At 41.2% G+C, this 15,075-nt stretch overlaps 1 protein-coding gene across 1 annotated transcript in view; it reads right to left on the minus strand.

Moving 5' to 3' along the window:
* TRAPPC3L (trafficking protein particle complex subunit 3L) overlaps positions 1-12,837 on the minus strand; it is a 92,733-nt gene extending 79,896 nt beyond the window's left edge. The window contains exon 1 of the mRNA XM_089652149.1: positions 12,615-12,837. Within this exon, the coding sequence (XP_089508275.1) occupies positions 12,615-12,656 (42 nt within the window). The 5' untranslated portion in view covers positions 12,657-12,837. The remainder of the gene's footprint in view (positions 1-12,614) is intronic.
* Positions 12,838-15,075: the final 2,238 nt, after the last annotated feature.

Below are 15,075 nucleotides of genomic sequence, written 5' to 3' on the forward strand. Positions count from 1 at the left end.
AGCCTTTTGTTTTTCAACAGAACAAGCTGCCCTGCAGATGTAGCAATTACAGGGATGAGACAACCCATTTACCACTAACAGGGATGCTTACAACTGTCTGCATTTATTTTTTTATGCAAAAACTTTGCCCCAAAAGGAACAAAACTGTTTGCTGTAAGTGCTTAGAAATTGTTAGCTGGTGGTTTTCTTCAGATGGTTTAGTGTATTTAAATCTGTTAGTGTGTGTAACACTCCCTTAACAATGCTGCTGTCCAAGGTGTCTCTGTTGCTCATTCATCCAGAGTGTAGGCACTTTAATATAGGAGGTGTGTTACTGGTCAAATCTTCTTGGTAAAAAGAGATGGAAGAAACTAAAAAAGAAAACGAATGCAGCCACCGCAGCTAATGAACGGTAAGCTGCAATACATTACATGTTTTGTTCTAGGTTTAGTACCACTTTAATCATCTAATTATGGAAGAATCTGATAGGTCATGTCATAATGCATTTCCGATGGGCTATATATCTGGAGTGCACTGAGCAGAGAGCACAGTTTGGAATGCCCCAGCCCTGACATCAGTGCTGGTGCACTCTATGCCCACTAAGAAGGGACAGAAATGGAGTGTTTGCGAATATGTGACAGCACAATAACATAAGGAAATCGGTACTGTGAAATTGATTTTTATAAAAATGAATAAAACATTGTTACACATGCCATGGGAACATGTTGAGTAAGCCTTTCCATCTACTTTTTTAATGTTCTGTAAATGATACAGATTTATTCATCATTTTACCAAAATATAATGTTATTTGTAAGATCATATACTGTATTACTGCACTTATGAAATACATTAACAGCTTGTATTAGAACAAAACATCAGCTTGTAATTACACCTTTATTGACATTAATACACATAAATCTGAATTTTCTGCTAAGTATGTAAAACAGCACTGTACTATAAAATCATAAAACCCAATAATAGCTAAGCAGAACATAACTTACTTCCTTTGTAAAAGGCTATTAGGAATTCTAGTCATAAATTTCTTGTTGTCATGATGACTTTTTTCTGCAGGCATAGATGGAAGATGTTTCACATTTACTTCCATGTAACAGTCCATCAGAATATAATTTAATATATACACAGTGCATCCAGAAAGAATTCACAGCGCTTAACTTTTGCCACATTTTGATATGTTACAGCCTTATTCCAAAATGGATTAAATTAATTTTTTTCCTCAACATTCTACAAACAATACCCCATAATGACAAGGTGAAAGAAGTCTGTTTTGAAATCTTTGCAATTTATAAAAAATAAAAAAAGAAGAAAAAAATATAATATATGTATATATATATATATATATATACACACACACACACACACACACACACTATATTGCCAAAAGTATTGGGACATCCCTCCAAATCATTGGATTCAGGTGTTCCAATCACCTCCATGGCCACAGATGTATTAAATCAAGCACCTAGGTATTCAGATTGCTTCTACAAACATTTGTGAAAGAAATGGGTAGCTCTCAGGAGCTCAGTGAATTCAAGCATTTTACTGTGATAGGTTGCCACCTGTGCAATAAGTCTATCCGTGAAATTTCCTTGCTACTAATTATTCCACGGTCAACTGTCACTGGTATTGTAACAAAGTGGGAGCAACTGGGAACAACAACTCAACCATGAAGTACTAGGCCACGTAAAATGACAGAGCGGGGTCAGTGCATGCTGAAGCGCACAGTGCGCAGAAGTCGCCAACTGTCTGCAGAGTCAATAGCTAAAAACCTCCAAACTTTATGTGGCCTTCAGATTAGCACAACAACAGTGCATAGAGAGCTTCATGGAATGGGTTTCCATGGCCGAGCAGCTGCATCCCAGCCTTTCATCGCCAAGTGCAATGCAAAGCATCGGATGCAGTGGTGTAAAGCATGTTGCCACTGGACTCTAGGGCAGTGGAGATGTGTTCTCTGGAGTGATTAATCATGCTTCTCTGTCTGGCAATATGATGGATGTGTCTGGGTTTGGAGGTTGCCGGGAGAACGGTACTTGCCTGAATGCATTGTGCCAAGTATAAGGTTTGATGAAGGGGAGATTATGGTGTGGGGTTGTTTTTCAGGGGTTGGGCTTGGCCTCTTAGTCCAAGTGAAGGGAACTGTTAAGGCATCAGCATACCAAGACATTTTGGATAATTTCATGCTCCCAACTTTGTGGGAACAGTTTGGGAATGGCCCCTTCCTGTTCTAACATGACTGCGGACCAGTGCACAATGCAAGGTCCAAAAAGATGTGGATGAGCGAGTTTGTGGTGCAGAAACCTGACTGGCCTGCACAGAGTCCTGACCTCCACCCAATAGAACACTTTTGGGATGAATTACAGCAGAGACTGCGAGCCAGGCCTTCTCATCCGACATCAGTGCCTGACCTCTCAAATGTGCTTCTAAAAGCGTGGTCAAACTTTCCCATAGACACACTCCTAAACCTTGTGGACAGTCTTACATCCCAATACTTTTGGCAATATAGTGTATATATATATATATATATATATATACACACACATACATATACATACACACACACAGTTCCTTGAAAAAGTATTCATACCCCTTGTAATTTTCCACATTTTGTCATGTTACTACCACAAATGTAAATGTATTTTATTGAAATTTTATGTGATAGATAAACACAAAAAAGTGGCACAAGTGGAAGGAAAATGATAAATGGTTTTCAAATTATTTTACAAATAAAGTACGTGCCACTCTGTGTTGGTCTATCACAAAAACATCACAATAAAATACAGTTACGTTTTTGGTTGTAACATGACAAAATGTGCAAAAATGTCAAGGGGTCTGAAAATTTTTTCAAGGCACTGTGTGTGTGTATATATATATATATATATATATATATATATATATATATACATATATATAAATACACACACAGTATCTCACAGAAGTGAGCACATCCCTCACATTTGTGTAAATATTTTATTATACCTTTTCATGTGACAACACTGAAGAAATGACACTTGGCTACAATGTAAAGTAGTGATTGTACAGCTTATATAACAGTGTAAATTTGCTGTCCCCTCAAAATAACTCAACACACAGCCATTAATGTCTACACCGCTGGCAACAAAAGTGAGTACACCCCTACGTGAAAGTGTCCAAATTGTGTCCAATTAGCCATTTTCCCTCCTCGGTGTCATGTGATTTGTTAGTGTTACAAGGTTTCAGATGTGAATGGGGAGCAGGTGTGTTATATTTGGTGTTATTGCTCTCACTCTCTCATACTGATCACTGGAAGTTCAATATGGCACCTCATGGCAAAGAACTCTCTGAGGATCTGAAAAAGAGAATTGGTGCTCTACACAAAGATGGCCTAGGCTATAAGAAGATTGCCAAGACCCTAAACTGAGCTGCAACATGGTGGCCAAGACCATACAGCGGTTTAACAGGACAGGTTCCACTCAGAACAGGCTTCACCATGGTCGACTAAAGAAGTTGAGTGCACGTGCTCAGCGTCATATCCAGAGGTTGTCTTTGGGAAATAGACGTATGAGTGCTGCCAGCATTGCTGCAGAGGTTGAAGGGTTGGGGGGTCAGCCTGTCGGTGCTCAAACCATACGCCGCATACTGCATCAAATTGGTTTTATGGCTGTCGTCCCAGAAGGAAGCCTCTTCTAAAGATGATGCAAAAGAGAGCCCGCAAACGGTTTGCTAAAGACAAGCAGACTAAGGACATAGATTACTGGAACCATGTCCTGTGGTCTGATGAGACCAAGGTAAACTTATTTGGTTCAGATAGTGTCAAGCATCTGTGGCGGCAACCAGGTGAGGAGTACAAAGACAAGTGTGTCTTGCTTACAGTCAAGCATGGTGGTGGAAATGTCATGGTCTGGTGCTGCATGAGTGCTGCCGGCACTGGAGAGCTACAGTTCATTGAGGGAGCCATGAATGCCAACATGTACTGTGACATACTGAAGCAGAGCATGATCCCCTTCCTTCGGAGACTGGTCCGCAGGGCAGTATTCCAACACGATAAGGACCCCAAACACACCTCCAAGATGACCACTGCCTTGCTAAAGAAGCTGAGAGTAAAGTTGATGGACTGGCCAAGCATTTCTCCAGACCTAAACCCTATTGAGCATCTGTGGGGAATCCTCAAATGGAAGGTGGAGGAGCACAAGGTCTATAACATCCACCAGCTCCGTGATGTTGTCATGGAGGAGTGGAAGAAGACTCCAGTGGCAACCTGTGAAGCTCTGGTGAACTCCATGCCCAAGAGGGTTAAGGTAGTGCTGGAAAATAATGGTGACCACACAAAATATTGACACTTTGGACCCAGTTTGTACATTTTCACTTAGCGGTGTACTCACTTTTGTTGCCAGCAGTTTAGACATTAATGGCTGTGTGTTGAGTTATTTTGAGGGGACAGCAAATTTACACTGTTATGCAAGCTGTACACTCACTACTTTACATTGTAGCAAAGTGTCATTTCTCCAGAGTTGTCACATGAAAAGATATAATAAAATATTTACAAAAATGTGAGGGGTGTACTCACTTCTGTGAAATACTGTGTGTGTTATATTTATATATATATATATATATATATATATATATATATATATAGTGAATTCATAAATTTAGACCCCCTTCATTTTTTTCAGTTGTTATGCTGCAGCCCGATACTACAGCTGTTTAAATTCATGTTTTTTCTCATTAATCTACACTTACTACCCCATACTGGCAAAGTGAAAACAAAACTAGTTGCGTCATACTGAAAAAGACTCAAGGCTGTAATTGCTGCCAAAGCTGCTTCAACAAAGTACTGAGTGAAGGGTCTGAATACTTAAGTACCTGTAATCTTTCAGTTGTTTCTTTATAATAAATTCACAGACATTTCTAAAATTCTGTTTCCACTTTTTTAATATGGGGCACTAAGTGTATTCATCAAAAAAAAAAAAATGAATTTAAACAACTGTAGTATCAGGCTGCAACAAAACAAAATTGAAAAACGTAAAGGGGGTCTGAATATGTATATATATGTTGAGGGTTGTTGGTCTCTTTGATTGATGGATTTCCCCTGGTCAAGACAGAAAATCTTGTCAGCATGTGTGGTGTGTCTTAGTCCTTAGTGGAGCAGCTGGGATCAAGCTAGAGAGGCAGTAGTTGAAATTAATAACCTGTAGGCCCAGTTGTGTCAATGGCAAAGATAAAACACAAGCAGAATGGTCACATGAACAGCAGAGTGTGGCCCGAGAGTTTCTAAGACCCGTCTGGAAAGTTGTGATATCAGATGTATGTGTAGTGGCATTTGTAGAAGTTCCTGCTCGTAGCATAATTCTAACCTTTCCCTCTTCTCTTTGGCCACCCCCGTAATACACAGATGATATGTGTTAAGACCCCCACTACATTTATATGTACACTGATGCAGAGTAGGGGGTTACTTAACAGTTCAGAACAACGTAGTAAGAGATAGGTCTTAGAAAAAACCTTATCTGTCCGGCCACACATACCTTGTGTCCACCAAGTTCTATGTGCCTCATATAATATACTGTAATACAGTCATTATACATGCAATGAACCATGTATTTCAAGATATTTTTTTCTTAAACATTACTATGATGGACCACCTGGCACCCTGTTTGGGTCTTCTGTCAGAGAACTGCTTCCTTGCCACTGGGACACAGGACCAAGGTATTATAGCCGGACATTGCATCCAAGGACTAGAAGACACTAGCTTAGGTTCAACTAGAACTGTTTACTGAACAGAAATACAGGTTTTTATACACTTCACAAATAGTGGCAGTCCTCACATGAACAATAATTGCAATTACACCTTAGGATAAACATCCCACACTGATTAGATAATGTGGTAGAGCTGACACAAGACTAATCCCATCATGTAGGAACCTCCAGGAGGTCTTGCCAACAGACAGAAACAATAGGTGACTCAAATTACTAAATTAACAATGGAACAAATACTCAACGGAAAACACATAACACCTTGATAAACATATTACAGCAAGAGACCTCAGCATCAGGTTGTTTTGAGCTGATTATATTAACATCTGCTCTAAGTCTAAAAAATAGAGCAGGAACCTTTTTTTTCAAATTGGTGTGGCACCACAAAGTCAGAGTCGCACAGATTTAAATGGTTCCATTGCCGACAATATGTGCGATTTGTCATGCAATTTGAAACAGTCAAATCGCATTACAATTCTCACCGGTGTGAACCAGGGCTTAGTTTACCTCACCACTTTCAGTACACACTCCCCAAATTTACCTCACTTACTCCACTCACTGTACATTCTGGATTACCCCTCTAGCCAACGTGTACCCAAATGTACCTCACCCCTCACACTGTGCACCAAGATAAAACTCATAGGTATGCTGATGTGCCATTTATGTTGCATGGCACCCCAATGAACCTTGACAATGCACTTGTGTTACAACCCACCACAGCACAACATAATGCATGATTAAACACATTACACATGCTGCAATATGCCTCAATGGACCAAATGCTTTGTGATACGGTGAAATTTAGTTTGAATCCCTTATAACTGCATGGCCTAGGTATGCTCCCAACTGTAAACTTCAACTTGCTCACAATATCATTGAGTGAGTTCACCAGTACAGGGTAGGTGAGTGCCTACTGAGTGACATGCTTGGGTGCCACCAGATTCGATGGTGCCTTCATTGATTTCGAAATTTGACTAACCAAGCCTTCAATTTGACCTCATGTTGCTACAGAAAATAATTTTCATGGCTATGGATTTTCTTTTCTTTCCAGGTTATTACAGCTGAGAATCAAGAGCTGGCCAGTGGTTCATAAACCAGGTGGATATCCTAACTTGATATTCCACCTAAAGCAACTTCTAAAATTTCTATGCCTATGCTAGATTCAAGCTTTGCTGTCTTTTTCACCAGTGCAGGCTTTCTATTTGCCCAGTTCAGTGATGAGGAGAAAGGCACAATCCTACACTGTGCTTAGCCACATTGAAGCCACTATGAAGCAGCTATGTGCAAAACTACTGACCAATTATACATTACTAAAATATACCTGCCTCGAAGGTCAAAATTATTTAAATGTGCTGCTTTAAGTTCCATACCATGTAAACCTGATATATACTTTTGATAGACATAAGAACAATGTTTTCCTCGCTCACTATATATCACTCCAGTATTGAGGTCTCTGTACTTGCCTTCCTAGGCCTCTTCAGCGACCTTTTGAGACCCTTTTTTTCCCTAATGGATTATTTCATATTATGGTAAATGAATCAGAAGAAAAGGACACCCCTCAAATAGGTGGGAATAGTACAACTCGAAAGTGAATGGTCAATAATCTATGAACATAATGGTAAATATTTATAAAATTGATTCAAGATGAAAGTCAGGCAGTTCCAGTACACACACCACATTACATTACATTTGTCATCCAGTACTAAAAAAGGATATTAAATACTAATACTATACTAAAAAGAAGCAGGGCTTTACTTAGAACAGTGTACTTAAAAAAAATATACAATTATTAAAAGAGAACTATGATATCCAAAAAAATAAACATTTATATCTACATAGATAGCTTCAGCACCGACCTAGTTCAACACAGAAAACTGAGAGATCAAAGACCACTGATTGCTCAGTTCTTGCGTCCGCTCTAAGCACAGTCACCGCTCTCTGCTCTGCCCCTCCTGCTCTCACTAGAGCACCGGACTGTGGAAGGGAAGGAGTGATTGGCTCAGACTCTCAAAGATTCACTAAGCAACTCAGCCAGTCAGGCATCTGGGCAGATTGCCACATTATTGTTGGGATCCCCGCAGGGCCTGCGCCAGATCTGTGATGATAGCAGACATTAGCCCATTGACGGCTGAATCTGGGTCACTGGAGTGCAGAATGAAGTGTACTCCTGTGGCCCACAGGACAAGTAGGGACAAAAGAACTTTGGCCATACTTCTGCTTTAAAGTGTCACTAAAGGCAATTTTTTTCTAGTTTCGGATAGAATAGAGATGGATTAGAACCTTTGTCAGGTTTCATTGCTGTCTCTCTGCCCCCATTAGGAAGATTCACCCCTTCTATTTGTCCTGTTTACCATTATCATCAAAAGTGAAAGTAAAAGAAAATCTCAAATTTTGGGTTTATATCAGAACAGGAATAGAGGGGAAATCACCCAATGGGGACACTAGTTCTGGTGACTCTCTGGGATTCCCTCGCTTTGAAGGGATTTCCTCTCACTTCCTGTTTTGGCTACAAGATAGGATGTGAAGGTAAATCTGCTAATTGACACACAGATGGCAAAGAACAACAGGGGTGTAACCCTCCCTTACTCCTAAATGAAAAAAACAAAAAGTTTTGTCTTTAGTGACACTTTAAGATATGTAGATGAATCATAAAGTCATGTTACCCAATATATGCTGACACAGTTAAATTTGCTCCAGGTACCTTGGCTTCATGGACCTTGGCTTGCCATGGAAGAAATTGAAAATTCTTTCCTCAGCTTCCCCATAGTGAATGAATTACACATTTGACCACAACACATAACAGTTTTTGTACTATACATTTCTGTACTTGGTTATTAATTCAAAAAGATGCCAGCTCTTTAACTGATATTGAGAATGTAACATTTTAGATGGGCCCTAACGCTTAGCAATTAAAAACAGAGGTTCTTCTTTTTCCCTACCCTATCTAAAAATGAAAAAAACAAAAATGTTTGCTCTAGAAACAGTAAGGAACCTGGCTTCAAATGTAGTGAAAAGAAGCAATGCTACTATTGTGTTTATTAATTAAAATTCATGCACAGTTGTTTAAAAATTGTACATGCTAAGGATCTATAATAGAAATGGAATCAATGTGCCGCTTTGTGTCTTCAGTTTGACCATCACAACTCTACTGCATTGACCCGTTTCTTTTGCCTGTAGCCTCAGGGTAGGGTCAGAGAGGAAATCCTAGTCCAGCTAGGACTTGACGCTCACACTGAGCTTTCTTCCCTCACATCCAATGGCTGCAACTAGCAGTGGGGGAGTACAGTAAAAATGTGTGTGTATATAGGCTGTTGGGGTTAGGGCATTAAAATGCATGATCAAAGCACAGGTTTAATTTAAGACCTTGAACTGGTTGCAAAGGCTTAGGGTTTTTTTTTACCTTAATGCATTCTTTGCATTAAGGTAAAAAACCTTCTATGGTCATCTACCCTAAAAACTTACCTGAGCCCCAATTCGATCCAGTACTGTGCCCAAGAGCAGTGACGCGGCCCACTTTCTCTCACCGCAGGATATCTCCATGAGATGCCCCTGGTACCTTTTTCATAGGCTTTTTTGAGTTTGGGCAAGGACACAGGGGCCCCATGATCCCCTATTGCCCGGGGGCCCCATGAGTTGTCAGTCCGCCCCTGACAGCAACAATACAGTTCAATACAAGAAGGATTTGAGGGCCCTGCTCCTTGGAGCTTACAATCTAGGAGGGAGGGGCTAGTGGTACAAAAGGTAGTAACTGTGGAGGATGGACTGGTTGGAAAAGTAGAAGAATCCAGTATTAGCTGAGGGCAGGATAGGCTTCCCTGAAGAGATAGGTTTTCAGAGATCGCCTAAAAGTGAGCAGAGTAGGCGATAGTCTGATAAATTGGGGTAGAGAGTTTTAAAGGATGGGGGAAGCTCTGGAGAAGTCCTGGAGACAAGCATGGGAGGAGGAGACAATGGAGCTAGAGAGTAGGAGGTCTTGCGAGGAGCAGAGAGTATGGTTTGGGTGATTTAGAGACAAGATCGGTGATGTAATTTGGGGCAGAGTTATAAATGGCTTTATACGTTATTGTTAATGTTTTAAATGTTATTTGTTGGGAAACGAGAAGCAGAGTGGAGGGATTGGCAGAGAGGGGTGGCAGATACAGAACGGTTAGTAAGGTGGATGAGTCTAGCAGCAGCATTCATGATAGACTGAAGAGGGGATAGTCTGCAATGAGGTAGGCCAATGAGGAGGGAGTTACACTAGTCAAGGCGAGATATAACAAGGGAGTGAATACGTTTCTTAGTGGTTTCCGAGGTTAGGAACGGGCGTATCTTGGAGATGTTGCGGAGGTGAAGTCTACAAGATTTGGACAGTGATTGGATTTGGGGCTGAAAGGACAGGTGGGAGTCTAGGATTACATCTAGTACCCTGGCATGAGGGGAGGGAATGATGATTGTGCTTTGATCTTGATGGAGAAGTCAGGGGAGGGGGCACGGGCTGCGGGGAATACTAAGAGCTCAGTTTTGGAAAGATTGCGTTTGAGGAAGTGGACCGGCATCCATGCCGATATGTCACTTAGCAGGTTAGTAATGCAAGAGGAGACTGAAGGGGTGAGGTGAGGGGTAGAAAGATAGATTTGTGTGTCATCAGCATAGAGATGGTACTTAAAGCCATGGGAGTTTATCAAGTGACCAAGGGAGGAAGTGTAGATGGAGAAGAGAAGGGGTCCAAGGAGAGAACCTTGAGGGACCCCTACAGAAAGAGGGAGTGAAGAGGAGGAGGAAGCGTTATAGGTAACACTGAAGGAGCACTGTGATAGGTAGGAGGAGAACCAGGAGAGAGCAGAGTCTCTGAGGCCAAGAGAGTGGAGTTTTTTTGAGGAGGAGGGGATGGTCAACCGTATCAAAAGCCGCAAAGAGGTCAAGTAGTAAGAGTACGGAGTAGCGGCCATTGGTTTTAGCAGTTAGTAGATCATTAGTGAGTTTTAATAGGGCAGTTTTAGTGGAGTGTAGTGAGCGAAAGCCAGACTGTAAAGGGTCAAGAAGGTTGTTGTCAGTGAGGTGGGAGCTCAGGCGATTGTAGACTAAGCGTTCTAGGAGTTTAGAGGTAAATGGCAGCAGGGAGATGGGTCTTAAGTTGTTCAGGTTGGTGGGGTCCAGGGAGGGCTTTTTAAGTATGGGAGTGATGTGTGCATGCTTTAGAGGGGAGGGGAAGGCACCAGTAGAGAGGGAAAGATTGAAGATGTGAGTGAGGGAGCATAGGATGGAAGGAGAGGGTGACTGTAGTAGTTGTGAGGGGACAGGATCCAGGAGGCAGGTGGTGAGACGGGCTTCTGAGAAAACCTTAGTGACCTCTTCGGTAGTGGCAAGGTCAAAAGAGGAAAGTGTTGAGGGAGGTTTAGTATAAGGTATGCTAAGTGGGACGGATGTCTGTGCAGTGGCGATGCCACTACGAATTGCGTCAATCTTGTTTTTGAAATGATTTGCAATCTCGTGAGCAGTGAGTGAGGTACTGGGTGGGGGTGGAGGTGGAGAAAGTAGAGAGTTAAAAGTAGAGGAGAGACGACGAGGACTGGATGACAAGGTATTAAAAAGAGTGACAAAGTAGGCTTGTTTGGCAGCATGAAGGGAGGACTTGTATGTTAAGAAAGCAGATTTATATAGGGTGAATGCTTGTTGAGATTTGGTTTTATGCCACAATTGCTCCAGCGCATGACTATGTCGTTTAAGATTTCTGGTGTGGTCAGTCTACCAAGGTTGTAACGGTCAGGGCCTGATGCTTCGTGTTGTTAGAGGAGCAAGTGAGTCTAATGCAGATGAAAGCCAACTGTTGTAGACAGTAGTGGCCAGGTGAGGGCAGGACAGGGGAGAGATTGTGTCATAGAGTTGGTCAGTTGCAGAGTGGAATGGAGCAGGGTTCAAGTTTTGAAGGTTTCTTGCGGTAATTGTTTGCCGCTTGGAGGGATAGGTGTTGGAAGACAAGGAGACTGTGAAGGTGATGAGATTGTGATCAGAGAGAGGAAAGGGGGCGTTTGTGAGGTTGTAGGGAGTGCAAATACGGGAGAAAACAAGGTCTAATGTATTCCCATCAGAGTGAGTGGAGGACTGTATACATTGTACTAATGCAAAAGATGAGGTTATGTTGAAGAGTTGGGATGTAGCCGGGTTGTTGACATTAATAGGGATGTTAAAAGCAATATTAAATGTTAGAATTTATTACTTTGCAGCTTGTCAATTCTAAAATGTGGTAGGAGCATTTGTTTTCTTTTTTTAGCTTTGTTTCCCTTTTTGATCCCACCAGTAAGTGTTATTTTGTTTTCTTCCTGCTAATGCATCTAATTCTACCCTACCCCCAGACTGACAATGCTGCTGTCCAAAGGTGTCTCAGTTGCTCTTCCATCAAGAGTGGAGACACCCTAATATAGGAAGTGTGTTACTGACCAGATCACTAAGTGAAAACAAAAGGAAAAAATAGCCTACAAAACAAAACTAATGCAGCCACCACATTGTATAATATATTACATTCTTTTTTTTGGGGGGGGATTTAATACCACTGTAACTAAAATGAAACATTAAACCGTGCATCAAAACTACAGCTACTATTTATTAAATAATATTTTATGGACAGTGCAATTTGAATTTAAATGTCATGTTCCACTTTAGCAAGCAAATTATTCGAAATAAACTTGGCAGTATAAAAACTAGGAAATAGATTCTCAAATAAATATGTTCTTCATATAAAACGATCACAATGTAGAATTGTATATAATATGTAGCCTACACAACAAAATGTACATGGTTCGTTTTTCTTGATGGGAAGGCTGTTTTATAAATAGCATGTTATTAGACATTAATAGTAAAGGCACCTTCCCAAGTATTCAGTATTAAAGCTTACAAATAAATGGACTTACAATTTTGAAGATTTCTTGTTTTCGGTTAGATGACCTTGCCATCTCAAAGGTACTAGAATCTGCAAATAGCTACTGATATCCCAGCTTTTCCCAATGGTACTTTGTTTGTCTGTAGGCTTTGCTTGTTTGTTGTACATTGCATTGATCTTATGTTTCCTTCTGTCTCTACTGATGTTGTACTCTTGGCTGCTCCTCCCACAATGTGCACGCATTTAGCAGCGGAAAGCAGATTGATTGCCAGCAGGACCGTTTGAAAGCACAATAACCTGACTCAGATTAAATAATGTGGCTGTTCCATTTACGCAAATGGAAGAAAGAGAACATCTAAATTACCTCTATGCTTCTTCCTGTTGTTTTCTGATATGTTATTGTAATCTCAAGGGCAATTGAATAAATGCAGAAATATAAGAAATGTACAATTTTTGTAAATATCTTTACTAAAGATGGTATACTCATAGTTACATAGTCTAGTTGAAAAAAGACACAAGTCCATCTAGTTCAACCAATAAAAGGGGAAAAAAATACAATCCTATACCCATAGTTAAGCCAGAGGAAGGCAAAAAACCCCACCCAATAAAGCATGATCCAATTTGTTCCAGCAGGGGAAAAAAATCCTTCCTGATCCCCCAGGAGGCAATTTAATATTCCCTGGATCACGTGTACTTATAAATGGTCTGATGGAAATCACTGACCAGTTTCTGCTTATCCTCTATTTAAAGCTAAACTCGAGACTAAAAGATACATTTATGTAGACTGCCCGATGTGCCAAAAGATTTGTAATTCTGCTCAGTCTGTCACACATGCCGAACACACTATAGCCAGAAAATCACTAATACACCAATACATTACCAGAATTTTGGTGGTGGTCATTTGAGCATAGAGCTCCCAGGAATAGTGTAGCTGGCCAGTGATTTATTCCCTATACTAAAAAACCGTTCTGACACTTAATCCCCCCCAACATTTAACCTTTAGCATCATGTCTCACTGTATACAGTTTTCTGAAGCATATTTTTGTGAATACATTGCAACATTTTTACCTGGAGGATCCTGCCATTAACCATACTTCCTGTTGCAGGCTGATAGTGCTAAGCCACTGCCTCTCAGTTAGAAGTGGCATTCTCAGCCTGCCATGTTATTTCTTTCAGTTAGCCATTGGGCTGCCTATCTGGTAGTGCTAATACGCAGCCCTATGGCCAACTAAAAAAGCACACACAATAGAATGGCACTTCTGCTGCTAATTGTGATGCAATGACAAGGTTCAGTTCACACTACTGAGACCTGAAAGTCGTGCGACTTACGGTGCAACTTTGACAGGCGACTTTCTGGCGATTTGGTGGCAACTTGAGTACGATTTTGATGCATCTTGATGAGCGACTTTTATGCCAAGCGACATTGCCTGGATAATCTTTCTGCAATGTTGGATCCAAATCACATCAATATAGAAGAGGATCCCACTTGGAGGCAACTTCCATTAAAGTCTATTAGCACAGGAAGTTGCCTTGAAGTAGTACAGGAACCTTTTCTAAAGTCTGAGTGACTTAAGTAGTGTTAATTAAGACAGCTCCCATTGACTAACATGGGATTTCACATGTCATGCGTCTTGGGGTCTCGCTAGTTGGATCCCAAGCCATGGTAGTGTGAACCAGGCCTTAGTGCTGTAGGGGCTGTAACAGAAAGTGCTCTTACTGGCAGGTAAGAAACTGCAATTAATTCACAAAAAAATTCCACAGATCTGCATTAGTTGCTACAAGTAAACACAGCAATCACATGATTCCTGTTTACCTCTGCTGCTAGGGGAAACTTGTAGAGGTCTGACTTGTTCCATCTTCAGGAAGCCTGTGTCTAACTGGACCAGGAGGTCATGCGAGATTTAGGCAGTCATCTTAAACTCAGGAAAGCTATATATCGAGCCCCTGCTGCATCATTTTGGTGGGAATGCAATTTGGGGAGTGTGCAGAAAGAAACAGACACGCTGGCAAGGGAGAGATAAGTTTAGAGCTGGAAATATTTCTTAACAGGGACAGCATAGGGGTGCCCTGGAGTACCCCTGAATGCTACATACAGTGTGGGGAAGGACCTTTTTTCCCAGGTTGCCGCCAGGATTGGTGCATCCTTTAGCCATTCTTTACCAGCACAGTACCCCGAAACTCAGGCATTTGGACAGTCATCTTGGATTCAGGAAAGTGAAATATAGCTCCTGCTGTATCATTTTAGTAGGCATGTGGGGGGAGTGCAGAAGGGGACAGACACAGACTGGCTAGAGTAAGAGAAGTTTAGGGCTGAGAAAAGTTTTTGAGGAGCAGAAAGGGTGCCTTGAAGTATCTCTTAATACTGCATAGAGTGTGGGGATGGACCTTCTTTCCCAGTTTTCCACCAGGGTTGGTTAAGCATTGAGCCATTCACTGCACCCCATCTGGAAGTCCACTGCAGAAATCTTAGGGGCATTTGGTTAAAGAAGTTA

The sequence above is a fragment of the Staurois parvus genome, unplaced genomic scaffold, assembly GCF_062004578.1.
Source record: "Staurois parvus isolate SC_StPar_1 unplaced genomic scaffold, SC_StPar_1.0 ptg000672l, whole genome shotgun sequence".
NCBI classification, from domain to species: Eukaryota; Metazoa; Chordata; class Amphibia; order Anura; family Ranidae; genus Staurois; species Staurois parvus.